We start from the raw sequence: 15,142 nt of genomic DNA, 5'->3' as shown, positions 1-15,142 counted from the left end.
AGCACAAGCCTGACCAGCAACTGGCCGACTGCAAGCTTACCCTGGGTGCCGACAGTCACCTGGCCAACTAACAGCTTTCCCTGGAGTTTCTTTTTATATGATTTAAAAAAAAAGCCTGTTTGTTGCCAGTGCTGTGCAGCAGAAACCATCTATACTTTTTTTTTAAAAAAAACAAAAAAAAACTACTGCAGATCTGCTGTGTTTTTCCAGGTAATTTTACTCTTTTTTTTTTGGCGAACCAACAACAGCCCTACATTTACGTAGCGCCTTTAACAATGACAGGCCGTGCAAAGGCACGTCACCGGAGAGCTACAAAGCAAAGATCGAAACGGAGGCACGTCGGGGGTTATTAGACAAAAACAAAAAAAAGCTACTGCGGGTGCTGGAAATCCAAAACAAAAACAGAATTGCCTGGAAAAACTCAGCAGGTCCGGCAGCGTCGGCGGAGAAGCAAAGAGTCGACGTTTCGAGTCCTCACGACCCTTCAGCAGAACCGGGGTTATTAGGGTGGGCCACTAAGTGAGATTTTAAAAAGAAAGACTTGCATTTACATAGCCTTCTTCACGACCACCAGACCGCTCAAAGTGCTTTACGGCTAATGGAGCACTTTTGAAGTATTGTCGCTGTTGCGATGTAGGAAACACAGCAGCCAATTTGCGCACAGCAAGCTCCCACAAACCGCAATGTGATAATGATCAGACAATCTGTTTTTTGTGATGTTGATTGACGGACGGGTAAATATTAACCAGGACGCCAGGGAGAACTCCCCCGATCTTCCTCAAAGTAATGCCATGGGATCTTATACATCCAGCTGAGCCGGCAGGTCCATCCTCAGCTTAACGTTTCGTCCAATGGGACGATGTTTCTTCTTGCGGGAGAGACTTGAACTCGGAGGCGCACTTTAAAAACAGGGGGTCTACCGTTTATGACAGAGATTCGGAGAATTTTCTTCTCTCAGAGCGTCGTTAGTCTGTGGAATTCTCTTCCCCAGGAAGCAGGGAAGGCTGGGTCATCGAATTCGTTCAAGGCTGAGTTAGACAGATTTTTGATAGACAAGGGAGTCAAGGGTTATGGGGGAGGCAGATGGCAAAATGGAGTTGAGACCACAACCAGGTCGGCCGTGATCTCACTGAATGGCGGAGCAGGCTCGAAGGGCTGAATGGCCCACTCCTGAGCCCTACAGTCCTATGTGACATTGTAGCACTCCCTCAGTACTGCATTGTAGTATCAGCCTTGACTTTCCACTTGTGGCTGGAGCGCGGGGGCAAGTCATCTGATGAAGCCTCAGGTGTACACTTAGTCACAGTTGGCAACCCTACCACCCATTGCCCAACCTCCATCTTTTCCAGTGCCCTCCACTCCTGGCAGACCCAAGCTCCAATCTCCCAGTCTCCTTCCCGTCTACCAAAATCCCCAGCCTCCCTTCTTCTTCTACCTGCATTCCTGTCTCTCACACCTAATCCGCCATCTCTCTTCCGAGCTCTTATTCTGCACTCTCCAATTTCCCCAGTCTCCCTCAATCCCCCAGCATCTGCAGTCTTCCCCAACTCACCCCTCCCCAACCTCAGACCCTCATCTCCCCCTCTGAGCCACTTCCCACCCGCAGTCCACTTCCACCCCCTCCCGCCCTGTTAGTTCAAATCCCCTGCCCTCTCGCCGCTGTTCAGTCCAGCCCCACATTTATCACTGCTCCACTGCACTGTTGATACACACCCAGGCCCCAGTCCCATTGCTGACCAGCCCTACACGTGCCCTGTTCTCTGCAGTGACTGGGTGAGAGTGGGGGCGGGGGGAGTGGGGAGATAGGGAGGAGTCGGTGCTGCAGTGGCAAATATAACCGATGGAGGAGTGTTGGGTCAGGCAGAAGTACCGATATGAATGCAGAATGAACATTCAGCTTGCACTGGGTTGCAAGGGGAGATGAATGGCAGCATTGAGGTGGAGAAAGAGCACCGTGTCAGTATTAACTGGAAGGTTTGTAGGGTAAAGTGCTCCATCGAAGGGGAGTGGGATGGTGTCTAGAGGGGAAAGAGAGTGTCTCTGTGAACTGTGGATGTGGGAGAGTGACGGCTGAGGTAATTTCTGGAGCTGTGGTGTTATGATTGAAAATCCAAATGTTTTATCTTCAAGATTAAAAGTTTTGTAGCGTAAAAGTGATCAAAATTAGCCAGAAATTTGAATATAACAATTAAAAACACTGCAGGAGGATGCTCCAGACCCTAGTGTTGTAACAAAAACATCAGCCTTTCTGGAATTAATATTTTCTTTTCTCCAGTATAACTGTTGTGCATATCACTAGCATAAGTTACGAAGCTGAGGAATTTATTTGCTTTTCATTATTCATTTAAAAGGATGGGGTATCGCTGGCAAGGTCAGCATTCATTGCCCATAACAACTGAGTGCCTTGCTATAGAGGGTTGTTAAATCACATTGCTGTAGGTCTGGAGTCCCATACAGGACAGACCAGGTAAAGACAGCACATTATAATAAAAGTAAAATACTGCAGATGCTGGAGATCTGAGATAAAAACAGAAAGCGCTGGAAAAAGAACTCTGAAGAGCCATATTGGACTCAAAATGTTAACTCTTGTTTCTCTCTCCACAGACCTACTGCCAGACCTACTAAGTTTTCCCCAACACTTTATGTTTTTTATTAAAGACAGCACATTTCCTTCCCTAGCGGGCAAGATGGGTTTTAACTGCAGTCTCTTTGTTTCAGAGACATCATTGCTAAGATTAGCTTCTTATTCTAAAATTAATTAACTGAACTTAAATTCCTCAGCTGCTCTGGGCATTTGCACTCACATCTCCAGGACATTAGCCCAGACCTCTAGCTGACTAGCCCAGTGATATTTCCACTCTGCTGCTGTACCAGGCCTGGTATTATTTTTAATCTGTATAAGGCACCGAGTCAGGCTTTCTTTTTTTCAGGTGTTGATGTTCTTCATTTAATGTCTTTTTGGATGAGGGGATAATTAGAGGCTTCATCTGCCCTCACTAGAGGATGCCTGATATTTATTCATCAACCATAAGACGTAGGAGCAGAAGTAGGCCATTCGGCCCATTGAGTCTGCTCCGCCATTCAATGAGATCATGGCTGATCTGATAATCCTCAAATCCACTTTCCTGCCTTTTCTACATAACCCTGGATTCGCTTATTGATTAAAAATCTGGCTATCTCAGCCTTGAATATACTTAACGACCCAGCCTCTGCAGCCCTCTGTGGTAAAGAATTCCACAGGTTCACTACCCTCTGAGAGAAGAAATTCCTCCTCATCTCTGTCTTAAATAGGCAACCCCTTACTCTGAGATTATGCCCTCTGGTCCTAGACTGTCCCACAAGGGGAAACAACCTCTCAGCATCTACCCTGTCAAGCCCCCTAAGAATCTTATATGTTTCAATAAGGTCGCCTCTCATTCTTCTAAACTCCAATGAGTACAGGCCCAACCTACTCAACCTCTCCTCATAAGAAAATCCCTCTATACCCAGGATCAACCTAGTGAACCTTCTCTGAACTGCTTCCAATGCCAGTATATCTTTCCTTAGATAAGGGGACCAAAACTGTTCACAGGTTTGGTCTAACTAGTGCCTTGTATAGTTTTAACAAGACTTCCCTATTACCTGCTGAACTTGTATGTTAGCTTTTTGGGATTCATGCACGAGGACCCGCAAATCCCTCTGTGCTGTAGCTTTCTGCAGTCTTTCTCCATGTAAGTAATATTCAGCTCCTCTATTCTTCCTTCCAAAATGCATAACCTCACATTTTCCCACATTGTATTCCATCTGTCAAGTTTATGCCCACTCAACCTGTCTATATCCCTCTGTCGCCTCTTTCTGTCATCCTCACCGCTTGCCTTCCCACCTATTCTTGTGTCATCCGCAAACTCGGCGACAGTACATTCACTTCCCTCATCCGAGTCACTGACATGGATTGTAAATAAGTGTGGCCCCAGCACTGATCCCTGTGGCCCTCCACTGGTTACAAGCAACGCCGCCGAAACAGATCAGCTGGCCATTACCGCAGTGTAATTTGTGGGAGCTTGCTGTGCACAATTTGGCTGCTGCGTTTCCAACCAGTGACTGCGCGTCAGGAGTATTTCATTGGCTGCAAGGGGCTTGGGACATCCTGAGGTTGTGAGGGGGCACTATATGAATGCAAGCTCTTTCCTTCTTCAAGGGGGTCCAGCGGTCTGGGCTTAGGTTTACTAGGTGCCGCAAGCTACCGGAATTTCTGTGCTCTGAAGTATTCTTCTTTTGACTTATTGGGTGGGTGGGTATTTATTTCTGTGGCTGAACATTAAGTTAAAGAGAAAATGTTAAGTTAAGGAAGAGCTATTTTCTGCATTGATAATATTTTCCTTTGGTCTTTCAGAGATTAGAGCAGAGTTTGGAATTGCCTCTTTAGGTTGGATGAGGCCATTGAGCCCATCATGCATGTGCCATCTGATCTTGCTCCACTGCTCTTTGCTCACAGCCCTTCATGAATGTTACTTTTGAAGTATTTATATCCAGTTCCCGTTGAAAGTTTCTGTTATATCAGCTTCCACCATCCTTCCAGGTTGGGCTTCATTTGGCACCATCTCCCTGCCACAGTAAAACAACCACCTTCTCCCGGGAGGTTAGGTCCCTCTTGGCTCGGAGGACCATCTGGCTCCTCGTCGGCCTGGAGCTCGGAGACGCGCTCGGTGGACCCCTCTTGGCTGGGAGGACCATCTCGCTGCTCGTCGGCCCGGAGCTCGGTGCCCCGCGGTGGGGCGGTCCCTCTTGGCTCGGAGGACCACCTTGGCTGCTCCTTGTCGCTGGAGGAGTCGCCAGGCGGGTAGGCGCGGGGCCGCTTTGCTGCGTGCTTTTTGGAGGGGGTGGGCCGGGGATGGGGGGTGGAGAGCCGTTTGGGCGGCGGAGGAGCCGCCCGGGGAGGGAGGGTGGGGGGAGTTCGGGATTGGAGTCAGCGAGAGCGGGGCCGCAAAATCCCTCGGAGGGGGGAAACAGAGACAGGAGATAACCCGGGGGGGGGCGGGGTTTAGGGATTGGGGGAAGGGGTGGGGGGGGGTTTAGGGATTGGGGGAAGGGGTGGGGGGGTTTAGGGATTGGGGGTGGGGGGGTTTAGGGATTGGGGGTGGGGGGGTTTAGGGATTGGGGGTGGGGGGGTTTAGGGATTGGGGGAAGGGGTGGGGGGGTTTAGGGATTGGGGGAAGGGGTGGGGGGGTTTAGGGATTGGGGGTGGGGGGGTTTAGGGATTGGGGGTGGGGGGGGGTTAGGGATTGGGGGAAGGGGGGGTGGGGGGTTTAGGGATTGGGGGTGGGGGGGGGTTAGGGATTGGGGGTGGGGGGGGGTTAGGGATTGGGGGTGGGGGGGGGTTAGGGATTGGGGGTGGGGGGGGTTAGGGATTGGGGGTGGGGGGGGGGTTAGGGATTGGGGGTGGGGGGGGGTTAGGGATTGGGGTGGGGGGGGGGGTTTGGGGGTGGGGGGGGGGTTAGGGATTGGGGGTGGGGGGGGGTTTGGGGGTGGGGGGTTTAGGGATTGGGGGTGGGGGGTTTAGGGATTGGGGGTGGGGGGTTTAGGGATTGGGGTGGGGGGTTTAGGGATTGGGGGCGGGGGAGTTTAGGGATTGGGGGTGGGGGGGTTTAGGGATTGGGGGAAGGGGGGTTTGGGGGTGGGGGGGTTTAGGGATTGGGGGTGGGGTTAGGGAGTGGGGGGGTTTAGGGGGTGGGGGGGGGTTTAGGGTTTGGGGGTGGGGGGGTTTAGGGATTGGGGGAAGGGGGGTTTGGGGGTGGGGGGGGTTTAGGGATTGGGGGTGGGGTTAGGGAGTGGGGGGGTTTAGGGGGTGGGGGGGGTTTAGGGATTGGGGGTGGGGGGGTTTTAGGGATTGGGGGAAGGGGGGGTTTAGGGATGGGTGGGTTTAGGGTTTGGGGATGGGGGGGTTTAGGGATTGGGGGTGGGGGGGGTTTAGGGATTGAGGGTGATGGGGGGTTTAGGGATTGGGGGAAGGGGGGGTTTAGGGATTGGGGGGAGGGGGGGTTTAGGGATCGGGGGTGGGGGGGAGGGTTTAGAGAGCGGGAGTGTCGGTGGGGTTTAGAGGGCGGGGGTGTCGGTGGGGTTTAGAGAGCGGGAGTGTCGGGGTTTAGAGAGCGGGGGTGTTTAGAGAGCAGGGGTGTCGGGGGGGATTTAGAGAGCGGGGGTGTCGGGGGGAGGGGTTTAGGGAGCGGATGTGTCGGGGGGAGGGGTTTAGGGAACGGGGGTGTCGGGGGAGGGGTTTAGGCAGCGGGGGTGTCGGGGGGAGGGGTTTAGGCAGCGGGGGTGTCGGGGGGAGGGGTTTAGGCAGCGGGGGTGTCGGGGGGAGGGGTTTAGGGAGCGGGGGTGTCAGGGGGCGTGGTTTAGGGAGCGGGGGTGTTGGGGGGGTTAGAGAGTGTGGGTGTGGGGGGGTGGTTTAGGGAGTGGTGGTGTTGGGGGGAGTTTAGGGAGTGGGGTTGTTAGCGGGGGTTTAGAGAGTGGGGTTGTTGGGGGGGGTTTAGAGAGTGGGGGTGTTGGGGGGGGTTTAGAGAGTGGAGTTGGGGGGGTTTAGAGAGTGGGGCTGTTGGGGGGTTTAGAGAGTGGGGCTGTTGGGGGGAGTTTAGGGAGTGGGGGTGTTGGAGGGGGTTTAGAGAGTGGGGCTATTGGGGGGGTTTAGAGAGTGGGGCTGTTGGGGGAGTTTAGGGAGTGGGGGTGTTGGGGGGGTTTAGTGAGCGGGGGTAGTGTTAGAGATGGGGGGAATGGGCGTGTTGTAGAGTGGGGCGGTTAGAGAAGAGAGGGAAGGAGAGGGGGAGTGGTGAGTAGGAGAGGGGATGGGAGAAAGAGGAGAATGGAGGAAGGGGAAAGAGGGAGTAGAAGATCTGGAGGGAGAGTGGGGGTGAGACGGGGGGGTGGGAAAAGGGCGTAGAGGAGGTGGGCAAGGGTAACAGAGTGGGTAGGGGGAGAGAACGCGGGACAGGGTGAAGTGATTGGAAGGCAGGGGGAAGGAGGGGGATGAGAAGTGGGGAGGGAGAGAAAGGGGTGAGAAGGAAGGGGGTAGAGGAGGTGGAGGATGGGTGGGGAGAGGAATGGGTGGAGGAGCACAGAGGGGGGATTATGGATAGCTGGAAGTTGAGGAGGATGGATGGAGAGCAGGGGATCTCAGTTGCTGATTAAAGTCTCGCAAACTGATAGCTGCAAATGTTCAGGAAGTGATGGGAATATCAGGGATTGGTATGAAATAATGAATTCCAATAACTGGTTTTGATTGCAGGCAGAGAGCTCTATTGTTCTTTCTTTTTCAAGGGAAAGTGTGAACTCAGTCTCCCACTACCACAAATTTTACTGTTATGTTGGTTTGCTGTTGACACAATCAAAGTTATTCCTACTGCTGCGCAGTGGTAATAAAAAGGCACTTGTTTACCTCAGGTAGCTGACAACCGTCTTGGCGATGTTAGGAAAGTCTGTTGATGAGGTTCTGAGAGCGTGCTGGTGTCTTTAGGTGGCCTGTAGGTGTGTGTCAGTATTGGCAAGGAATCTTCCTGCAGAGAACATAACATAAGAAATAGGAACAGGAGTAGACCATTTGGCCCCTCGAGCCTGCTCCACCATTCAATAAGATCATGGCTGATCTGCTTGTGTTTTGAATTCCACATTCCCATCTACTCCCGATAACCTTTGATTTCCTCGTCTAACAAGGTTCTATCTACCTCTGCCTTAATAATTTTCAATGACCCCGCCTCCACCACCTTCTGAGGCAGAGTCCCAAAGTCGCACAACCCTCTGAGAGAAAAGAATTCTCCTCATCTCTGTCCTAAAACAGTGGCCCCCTAGTTCTGGACTCATCCACAAGAGGAAACGTCCTTTCCACGTCCACCTTGTCAAGACTGTTCAGGATCTTGTACACTTCAATCCAATCACTCCTCACTCTTCTAAACTCCAGTGGAAACAAACCCAGCCTGCCCAACTTTTCTCCTAAGATAGCCCACTCATTCCAGGTATCAATCGAGTAAACCACCTCTGAACCTCCTCCAACGCATTTACATCCTTCCTTAAATAAGGAGACCAAAACTGCACACAATAGTCGAGGTGCGGCTCACCAATGCCCTGTATAACTGAAGCATAACATCCTTACTTTTACGTTCAATTCCTCTCATAATAAAGGATAGCATTCTATTAGCCTTCTTAATTACTTGCTGTTCTATTAGCCTTCTTAATTACTTGCTGTACCTACATACTAACTGTTTGTGACTCATGTACTAGAACCCCCGGATCCCTCTGCACCTCAGAATTATGCAGCTGTTCTCCATTTAAGTAATATTCTGCTTTTTCGTTCTTTCTGTGAAAGTGAACAACTTCACATTTTCACACATTAAACTCTATTTGTCAGGTCTTTGCCCACTCAACGTATCTATATCCATCTGCAACCTCCTCATGTCCTCTTCACAACATACTTTCCTACCTATCTTTGTGCCATCTGCAAATTTAGCTACCATGCCTTCACACCCCTCATCTAAATCATTGATGTAAATTGTAAAAAGTTGAGGCCCCAGCACAGACCCTGTGGGACTCCACTTGTCACATCCTGCCAATCTGAAAAAGACCCATTTATGCAAACTCTCTGATTTCTGCCAGCCAATCTTCTATCCATGCTAATATGTTACCCCTATACCATGTGCTTTTATTTTCAGTTCTAATCTTTGATGTGACACCTTATCAAGTGCCTTCTGGAAATCCAAGTATAGTACATCTACACGCTACCCTTTATCCTTCAAAAAAACAACAATAAATTGCTTAAACATGATTTCCCTTTTACAAAACCATGCTGTGTCTTCCTGATTGCTTTGAGTTCTTCTAAGTACCCAACTATAGTCCCCTTAATGATGGATTCTAACAACTACCCATAACAGATGTCAGGCTAACTGGCAGTTTTCTGCCTCCCTCCCTTCTTGAATAGAGGGGTTATATTTGCTACTTTTCAGTCTGATGGAACCTTTCCAGAATCTAGCGAGTTTTAGAAAATTAACACCAGCGCATTGACTGCCTCATTAGCCACTTCTTTGAAGACCCTAGGATGTAGTCCATCGGGACCTGGAGACTTGTCAGCCCGCAGCTCCATCAATTTGCTCAGTACCACTTCCCTAGTGATTTCAGTTTCACCAAGTTCTTTTCTCACTTTCACCTCCTGATTTGCAGCTATTACTGGAATGTTTTTTGTATCCTCCATAGTGAACACAGAAGCAAAATATTTGTTCATTTCTTCCATCATTTCCTTATTATCACAATTTTAACAGCACAGATGGAGGCCATTCAGCCCATTGTGTGCACTGGCTCTCCAAATGAGCATTATGACCTAGTGCCATTGCCCTGCCTTTTCCCCGTACCCCTGCACATTGTTTCTATTCAAATAATGATCTGATGCCCTCTTGAAAGCCTCGGTTGAACCTGCCTCCACCACACTTCCAAGCAGTGCATTCCCGACCCGAACCACTTCTTGTATGAAAAAGTTTTTTCTCACATCACATTTGCTTCTTTTGGAAATCCCTTTAAATCTGTGCCCTCTTGTTCTTGATTCTTTTATGAGTGGGAACAGCTTCTCCCTATCTACTCTGTCCAGCCATCTCATGAATTTGAACATCTCTATCAAATCTCCTCTCAGCCGCCTTCTCTCCAAGGAGAACAGTCCCAACTTCTCCAGTCGATCCTCATCACTGAAGTTTCTAATCCCTGGAACCATTCTTGTAAACCTCCTCTCCACTCTGTCCAATGTGCTCACATCCTTCCTATAGTGTGGTGCCCAGAACTGTACATAATACTCCAGCTGAGGTCTAACAAGTGTCTTTTATAAATTCAGCTTCACCTCCTTGCTTTTGTATTCTATGCCTCTTAATAAAGCCCAAGATAGTATATGCTTTATTAACTGCTCTCTCCACCTGTCCTGCCACCTTCAATGATCTATGCACATATACACCCGGGTCATTCTGCTCCTGCACCCCCTTCAAAATTTCACCCCTTGTCTTATATTGTCTGTCCATGTTCTTCCTATCAAAATGCATCACCTCACACTTCTCCGCATTTTACTTCATTTGCTACCTATCTGCCCACTCCACCAACTTGTCTATGTCCTTTTGACGTTCTAAACTGTCCTCCTCGCAGTTTACAACACTCCCAAGTTTCGTACCATCCTCAAACTTTGAAATTGTCCCCATACACACCAAGACCTAGATCATTAGTATACATCAGGAAAAACAAGGGTTTCAATACTGACCCCGGGGAACTCCACTACAAACCTTCCTCCAGCCTGAAAAATATCCATTGACCATTACTCTCTGCTCCCTATTTTTCAGCCACTTTTGGATCCTTGTTGCTACTGTCCCTTTTATTCCATGAGCAATAACTTTTCTCACAAATCTGTTGTGTGGCACTGTGTCAAATGCCTTTTGAAAGTCCATGTACACCACATCAACAGCATTACCCTCATTGACCTTTTCTGTTACCTTTTCCAAATCTCCAAGTTAGTTAAACACGATTTTCCCTTTGGAGGCCCATGCTGGCTCATCCTTATCAACCCATATTTTTCCATGTGACTAATTCTATCCCGAATAATTGTTTCTAGAATCTTGCCCACCACTGAAGTTAAACTGACTGGTCTGTAATTGCTGTGCTTATCTTTGCAACCATTTTTGAACAAGGGCATAATGTTTGCAATTCTCCAGTCCTCTGGCACCTCCCCTGAGTCTAGGAAAGACTGAAAAATTATTGCCAGTGCCCCTGCAATTTCTACTTTCTCTTTCTTCAATATCCTTGGATGCATCTCGTCCGGCCCCAGTGCCTTGTCAACTTTAAGTACCAACAATCTATTCAACACTTCCTCCTTATTGATTTTGAACCCTCTAGTGACAGAGTTTCCTCATCTGTCACCATGACCTCTTTGGTAAAGATGGATGCAAATTATTCATTTAATACCTCAGCCATGGTCCCTTCATCCATGTGTAAATTCCCTGTTAGGCCCCTAATCGGCCCTACTCCTCCTTTACCACCGTTTTATTATTTATATGCCTTTGGGATTCCCTTTTATGTTGGCTGCCAGTCTTTTCTCATAATCCCTCTTTGCTTCCCTAGTATGCTTTTTCACCTCCCCTCTGAACCTTCTGTATTCCTCATGGTTCTCAGTCGTATTTTCTACCTGACACCTGTCGTAAGCACGCTTTTTCTACTTTACCTTAATTTCAATCTCCTTTTTCATCCAGGGAACTCTGGATTTGTTTGCCCTACCTTTCCCTTTCGAGGGAATATACCTTGACTGTGCCCGAACCAATTCTTTTTTGAAGGTATCCCATTGTTCAGCTACAGTTTTTCCCACCAATCTCTCGTTCCAGTCTGTCTGGCCCAGCTCCGTTCCTGCCCCACCATAGTCAGCTCTTATCCAGTTAATTATTCCTATTCTGGATTGCCTTTTGTCCTTTTCTATCATCGTTCTAAAATGTGCAATACAATGATCACTGTCTCCTAAATATTACTTTATTATACTGACCCTAAATTTGCCTTATTCCTGGTGCTTCTCAGTTAAATCCAAATATAGCTACTTGTTTAAAAATATTACACTTTTCTAATTTACTCACCAGGCCCTACTTACCTATGCCACCGCTCCCATTTCTCAGGAAAGGTAAGAAAGGGAAGAAGCATCTCCTCCCTCCTCACCGAACCCCCTCAGTCACCTCTGCTCTTGAACTCTCGCTGCTTCTCGCGCTGTTTTTATGCTCCTCTGCTCTCAAACTCTCGCTGCTTCTCGCGCTGTTTTTATGCTCCTCTGCTATTAATTCCTCACTATTAACTATCTACTATTAACTCCCCACTGTCACTCTCTAGAGGACCAACACTCACTTTACTTTTTTCCCTTGTCCTTTTCACTACCCTAATCTGTGCCTATACTGATTCATACCACCTTGCGTTACTGTGCTGGATTTCTGTTAGGAAGCTGGTACTGGCAGCGTCAGTAGAGACTGGCTTCCTTTTAATTTACAAAGTTGCAAATTTAGGCAATTCCAACTTTTAAATAATTTAATAATCTGGGCAAAATATCTGCAGGAAATTTAAATGCGCTACACGTTTTCCCTGCAAAATTGGGTGTTTGTGTTTTGTTCCACATGTTCAGAAATCCCAGTTGATAAAGTAATTTAGAGAGATTTTAGTTACAAGATCAGGTTGGATAGGCTGGGGCTGTTTCTCTTGGGACAAAGGAGATGGGGGCAGAGATTTGATAGAAGTGTGCAAGATTACAATGGGCGGATAAAGTAATCAAGGAAATACAGTTCCCATTAGCTGGGGGGACATAGACTTAAGGCTTTGAGCAAGAGATACAGGGGGAATGTGCGGAACGATATCTTAACACGGTAAGTGGTAATGACGTGGAACTCGCTGCCCCAAAGGGAAGCAGAGACAATCAATGATTTCAAAAAGAAATTTGATGGACACTTGAAGGGAACAGACCTGCAGAGCTATAGGGATCGAGCGGGCGAGAGAGACTGACTGGATTGCTCCGGGAGGGGGAAGAAGCTAGCATGGACTCGATGGGCCAAACGGCTGTCTCCTGTGCTGTAAATGACTATGGCTATAACATTACCACGGCAATGACCTGCAAAGTTGTCATCCGTGATTCAGTGGTTCACGCTCTTGCCTGTGAGTCAGAAGAGTCTGGGTTGTAGCCCCACTCCAGGGCTCGTGCTCAAAACCAAGGTTGACACTCCGGTGCGGTACTAAGGGAGTGCTGCACTGTTAAATGTGCCGTCTTCCAGATAGGATATTAAACTGAGGCCCCATCTGCCCTCTTGGAGGTAAAGCATCTAATGGTGCCATTTTGGAGAAGAGCAGAGTTCTCCCGGGTGTCCTGGCCAATATTGATCCCTCGATCAACATCACACAAAACAGACTGCCTGGTCATTCATACGTTGCTGTTTGTGGGAGTTTTCTGCATGCAAATTAACTGCCACGTTTCCTATATTACAACGATGACTACACTTCAGAAACATATGATTAGCCGGAAAGCATTTTGCGCTGTCTGGTGGTGGTGAAAAGCGCTGTATAAATGCAAATAATTTTCATGAAGTTCTGTATGAAATGACATTTTCCTCTCTTTTGTTTTTAAACAGACTGCCTTGTCTGCAGAGAGCTGTCATCGTTATTTAAAATTATAAATATTAGGCAAAATGCCAGAGAAAGACAACGCCTTCAACAGTAACAGTGACAAGGCTGGCCACAGCTCGAGCGACATCTGCAGAGACTTCATGCGCAATGTCTGCAAGCGGGGGAAGCGTTGCAAGTTCCATCACCCGGAGGTTAATGAGGCGTCCGAGCTCAGCACCTTGAATGGGGAGGTGCCCCTGGGCAAAGGGGAAGTGCCCGTCTGCCGCGACCATTTGTACGGCGGTTGCCAGCGTGGGTCCAGGTGCAAGTTCCTCCATTTTGGAGGCGATAGCGCCGGTGTGCCTCGCGATAAGACCTCGCCACCCTTCGCCGATGTCTATGATGAATACGGCCACTTGCTGAAGAGGCGGTGGGTGGAGAGCATGCGCTCCGACTCGTACGATCATGGAGTACCGCGCCCCTTCCCGGTCGACTACCGCTACCTGGAGGAAGAGAACCTGATGCTGCGGAAGCGGGTCGAGGAGCTCAAGAAGCACGCGTCGAACCTGATGGCCACCAACGAGATCCTCCTTGAGCAAAACGCCCACTACCGCAACCAGCCCAAGGTGGTGACGCTGACCACGGCGGCCGAGCAGCTCGTGGCGCCGCCCACCGTCGCGGCCGTCACCGCCTACAACCACAGCATCGTGCAGGCCCACAACTCACTGAGCAGCCAGGCGCTGCAGCCGCGGCAGGACCTGGTGGTGCCCGCCAGCTCCGGGCCCCCCTCCAGCGCCGCCCCGCCCCCTCCGCCCGGACCGCACCTGACGCCCGAGCTGGCCCTGGCCCAGACTATCGCCCAGGGAATGGCCACACCAGTTTCCATGGCGGCTGTCACTGTCTCCATCACACAGCCAATCCCGGGCATCACCATGAGCCACGCCACGACGCCGATGGTCAGCTATGCCCTTGCATCGCAGAGCATGGGGATCACACCGATTCCTCACTGAAGGGCCAAGATGGCCAAAAAAAAGATTTTGCTCCCAGCTTCTTGTAAAGTTTTCACTTTTGTGCAGTTGCTCGCAGGCTTAGCTGTAAACTTTTGAATTACATGACATTAAATATAGAATTCCAGTGTGCCAGATAAGTTTACATTTGATTCCTGGTCTTAATAATCTTTCAATTTTTCCACTGCTGGGAACATCAAAACTGCTGTATGGTTGCCAGTAAAAATTTCCTATTCTGTTCAGGTTTCAGGGGTGATGTCCCGTGAACAAAGGGCCCATCATTCTCTCAATTAAACAAGACTGCAGCCAGCAGAGAGAGAGAAAGCAACATTTCGACTCAATACCCCAACGCCCAGAGTCTCTGTATTATCACAACCCACTGACAGGTTACATGTGCAATATGATGGTATGCAGAGCTCACACATTCCCATTGCCTTTTTTTTTAAAAAGCGCTGCACATTCTGCTCCATCACTCTAATCCTTCATTTAGACGATTTCAGTTCAAATGTAATCTTTGGCACACAGCTTCCAAGAGAAAAGACCCTTTGTCAAGCTTTGTGTTTAATTTAAAATCAGCTTGTGCATTTTAATGTGCAAAAGTATTTGTTTTCCTCGAGTGTTCATGAAAAGTTTAGACGCTGATTTTTTTTTTTTAAAGATTATATTCCACTACTTAAGGATCCTGATGTCAAAGTGAATTTCAGGATTTGGGAGATGACCTTATAAACTCTGCAAACAAGCTTCCACTGTTTGTCTTTCACCTACACTGCTTACACTTCCTGCTTCGCACTTCTCAAATAAAGCGTCTTGTAATTTGCTTCAAAAGCTAATGTTGTTTTTTTAAGTCTCCTAACTTATGTATCCAACTTTTAGACCATCGTGGAGAAGACATAGCAGATGTCTTTGTTTGACTGCACTGTTAACTGCTGGAGGCTTTTATTGGTTTGGAGTTGTGTACATGTAGTAATTGCTAGGAAGGTGCATTGGAAAGTTGTGAAACAGGTTACAATGAGCTGCCAGCCACC

General features: G+C 48.7%; 1 protein-coding gene across 4 annotated transcripts; it reads left to right on the top strand.

The window, feature by feature from the left end:
- The first annotated feature begins 4,734 nt into the window (after positions 1-4,734).
- On the top strand, positions 4,735-14,942 carry LOC144670084 (zinc finger CCCH domain-containing protein 10-like). Of its 4 annotated transcripts, XM_078532489.1 has the most exons (3): positions 4,798-4,819; positions 7,417-7,500; positions 13,137-14,942. In XM_078532489.1, the coding sequence occupies exon 3, from the start codon at positions 13,194-13,196 to the stop codon at positions 14,118-14,120; it is 927 nt and encodes a 308-aa protein (XP_078388615.1). In that variant the 5' UTR covers positions 4,798-4,819; positions 7,417-7,500; positions 13,137-13,193; the 3' UTR covers positions 14,121-14,942. The 4 variants fall into 4 exon arrangements, with proteins under 4 accessions (XP_078388614.1, XP_078388615.1, XP_078388617.1 ...); XM_078532488.1 differs by lacking the exon at positions 7,417-7,500 and having other exon boundaries at positions 4,735-4,819; XM_078532491.1 differs by lacking the exons at positions 4,798-4,819; positions 7,417-7,500 and adding an exon at positions 7,200-7,221.
- Positions 14,943-15,142: the final 200 nt, after the last annotated feature.

The sequence above is a fragment of the Cetorhinus maximus genome, chromosome 30, assembly GCF_964194155.1.
Source record: "Cetorhinus maximus chromosome 30, sCetMax3.hap1.1, whole genome shotgun sequence".
Classification (NCBI taxonomy): domain Eukaryota; kingdom Metazoa; phylum Chordata; class Chondrichthyes; order Lamniformes; family Cetorhinidae; genus Cetorhinus; species Cetorhinus maximus.
This window is presented reverse-complemented; position numbering and strand designations above follow the sequence as displayed.

Coding starts and splice junctions, on each gene's coding strand:
- LOC144670084 (XM_078532488.1), top strand. CDS start 13,194: ATGCCAGAGAAAGACAACGCCTTCAACAGTAACAGTGACAAGGCTGGC.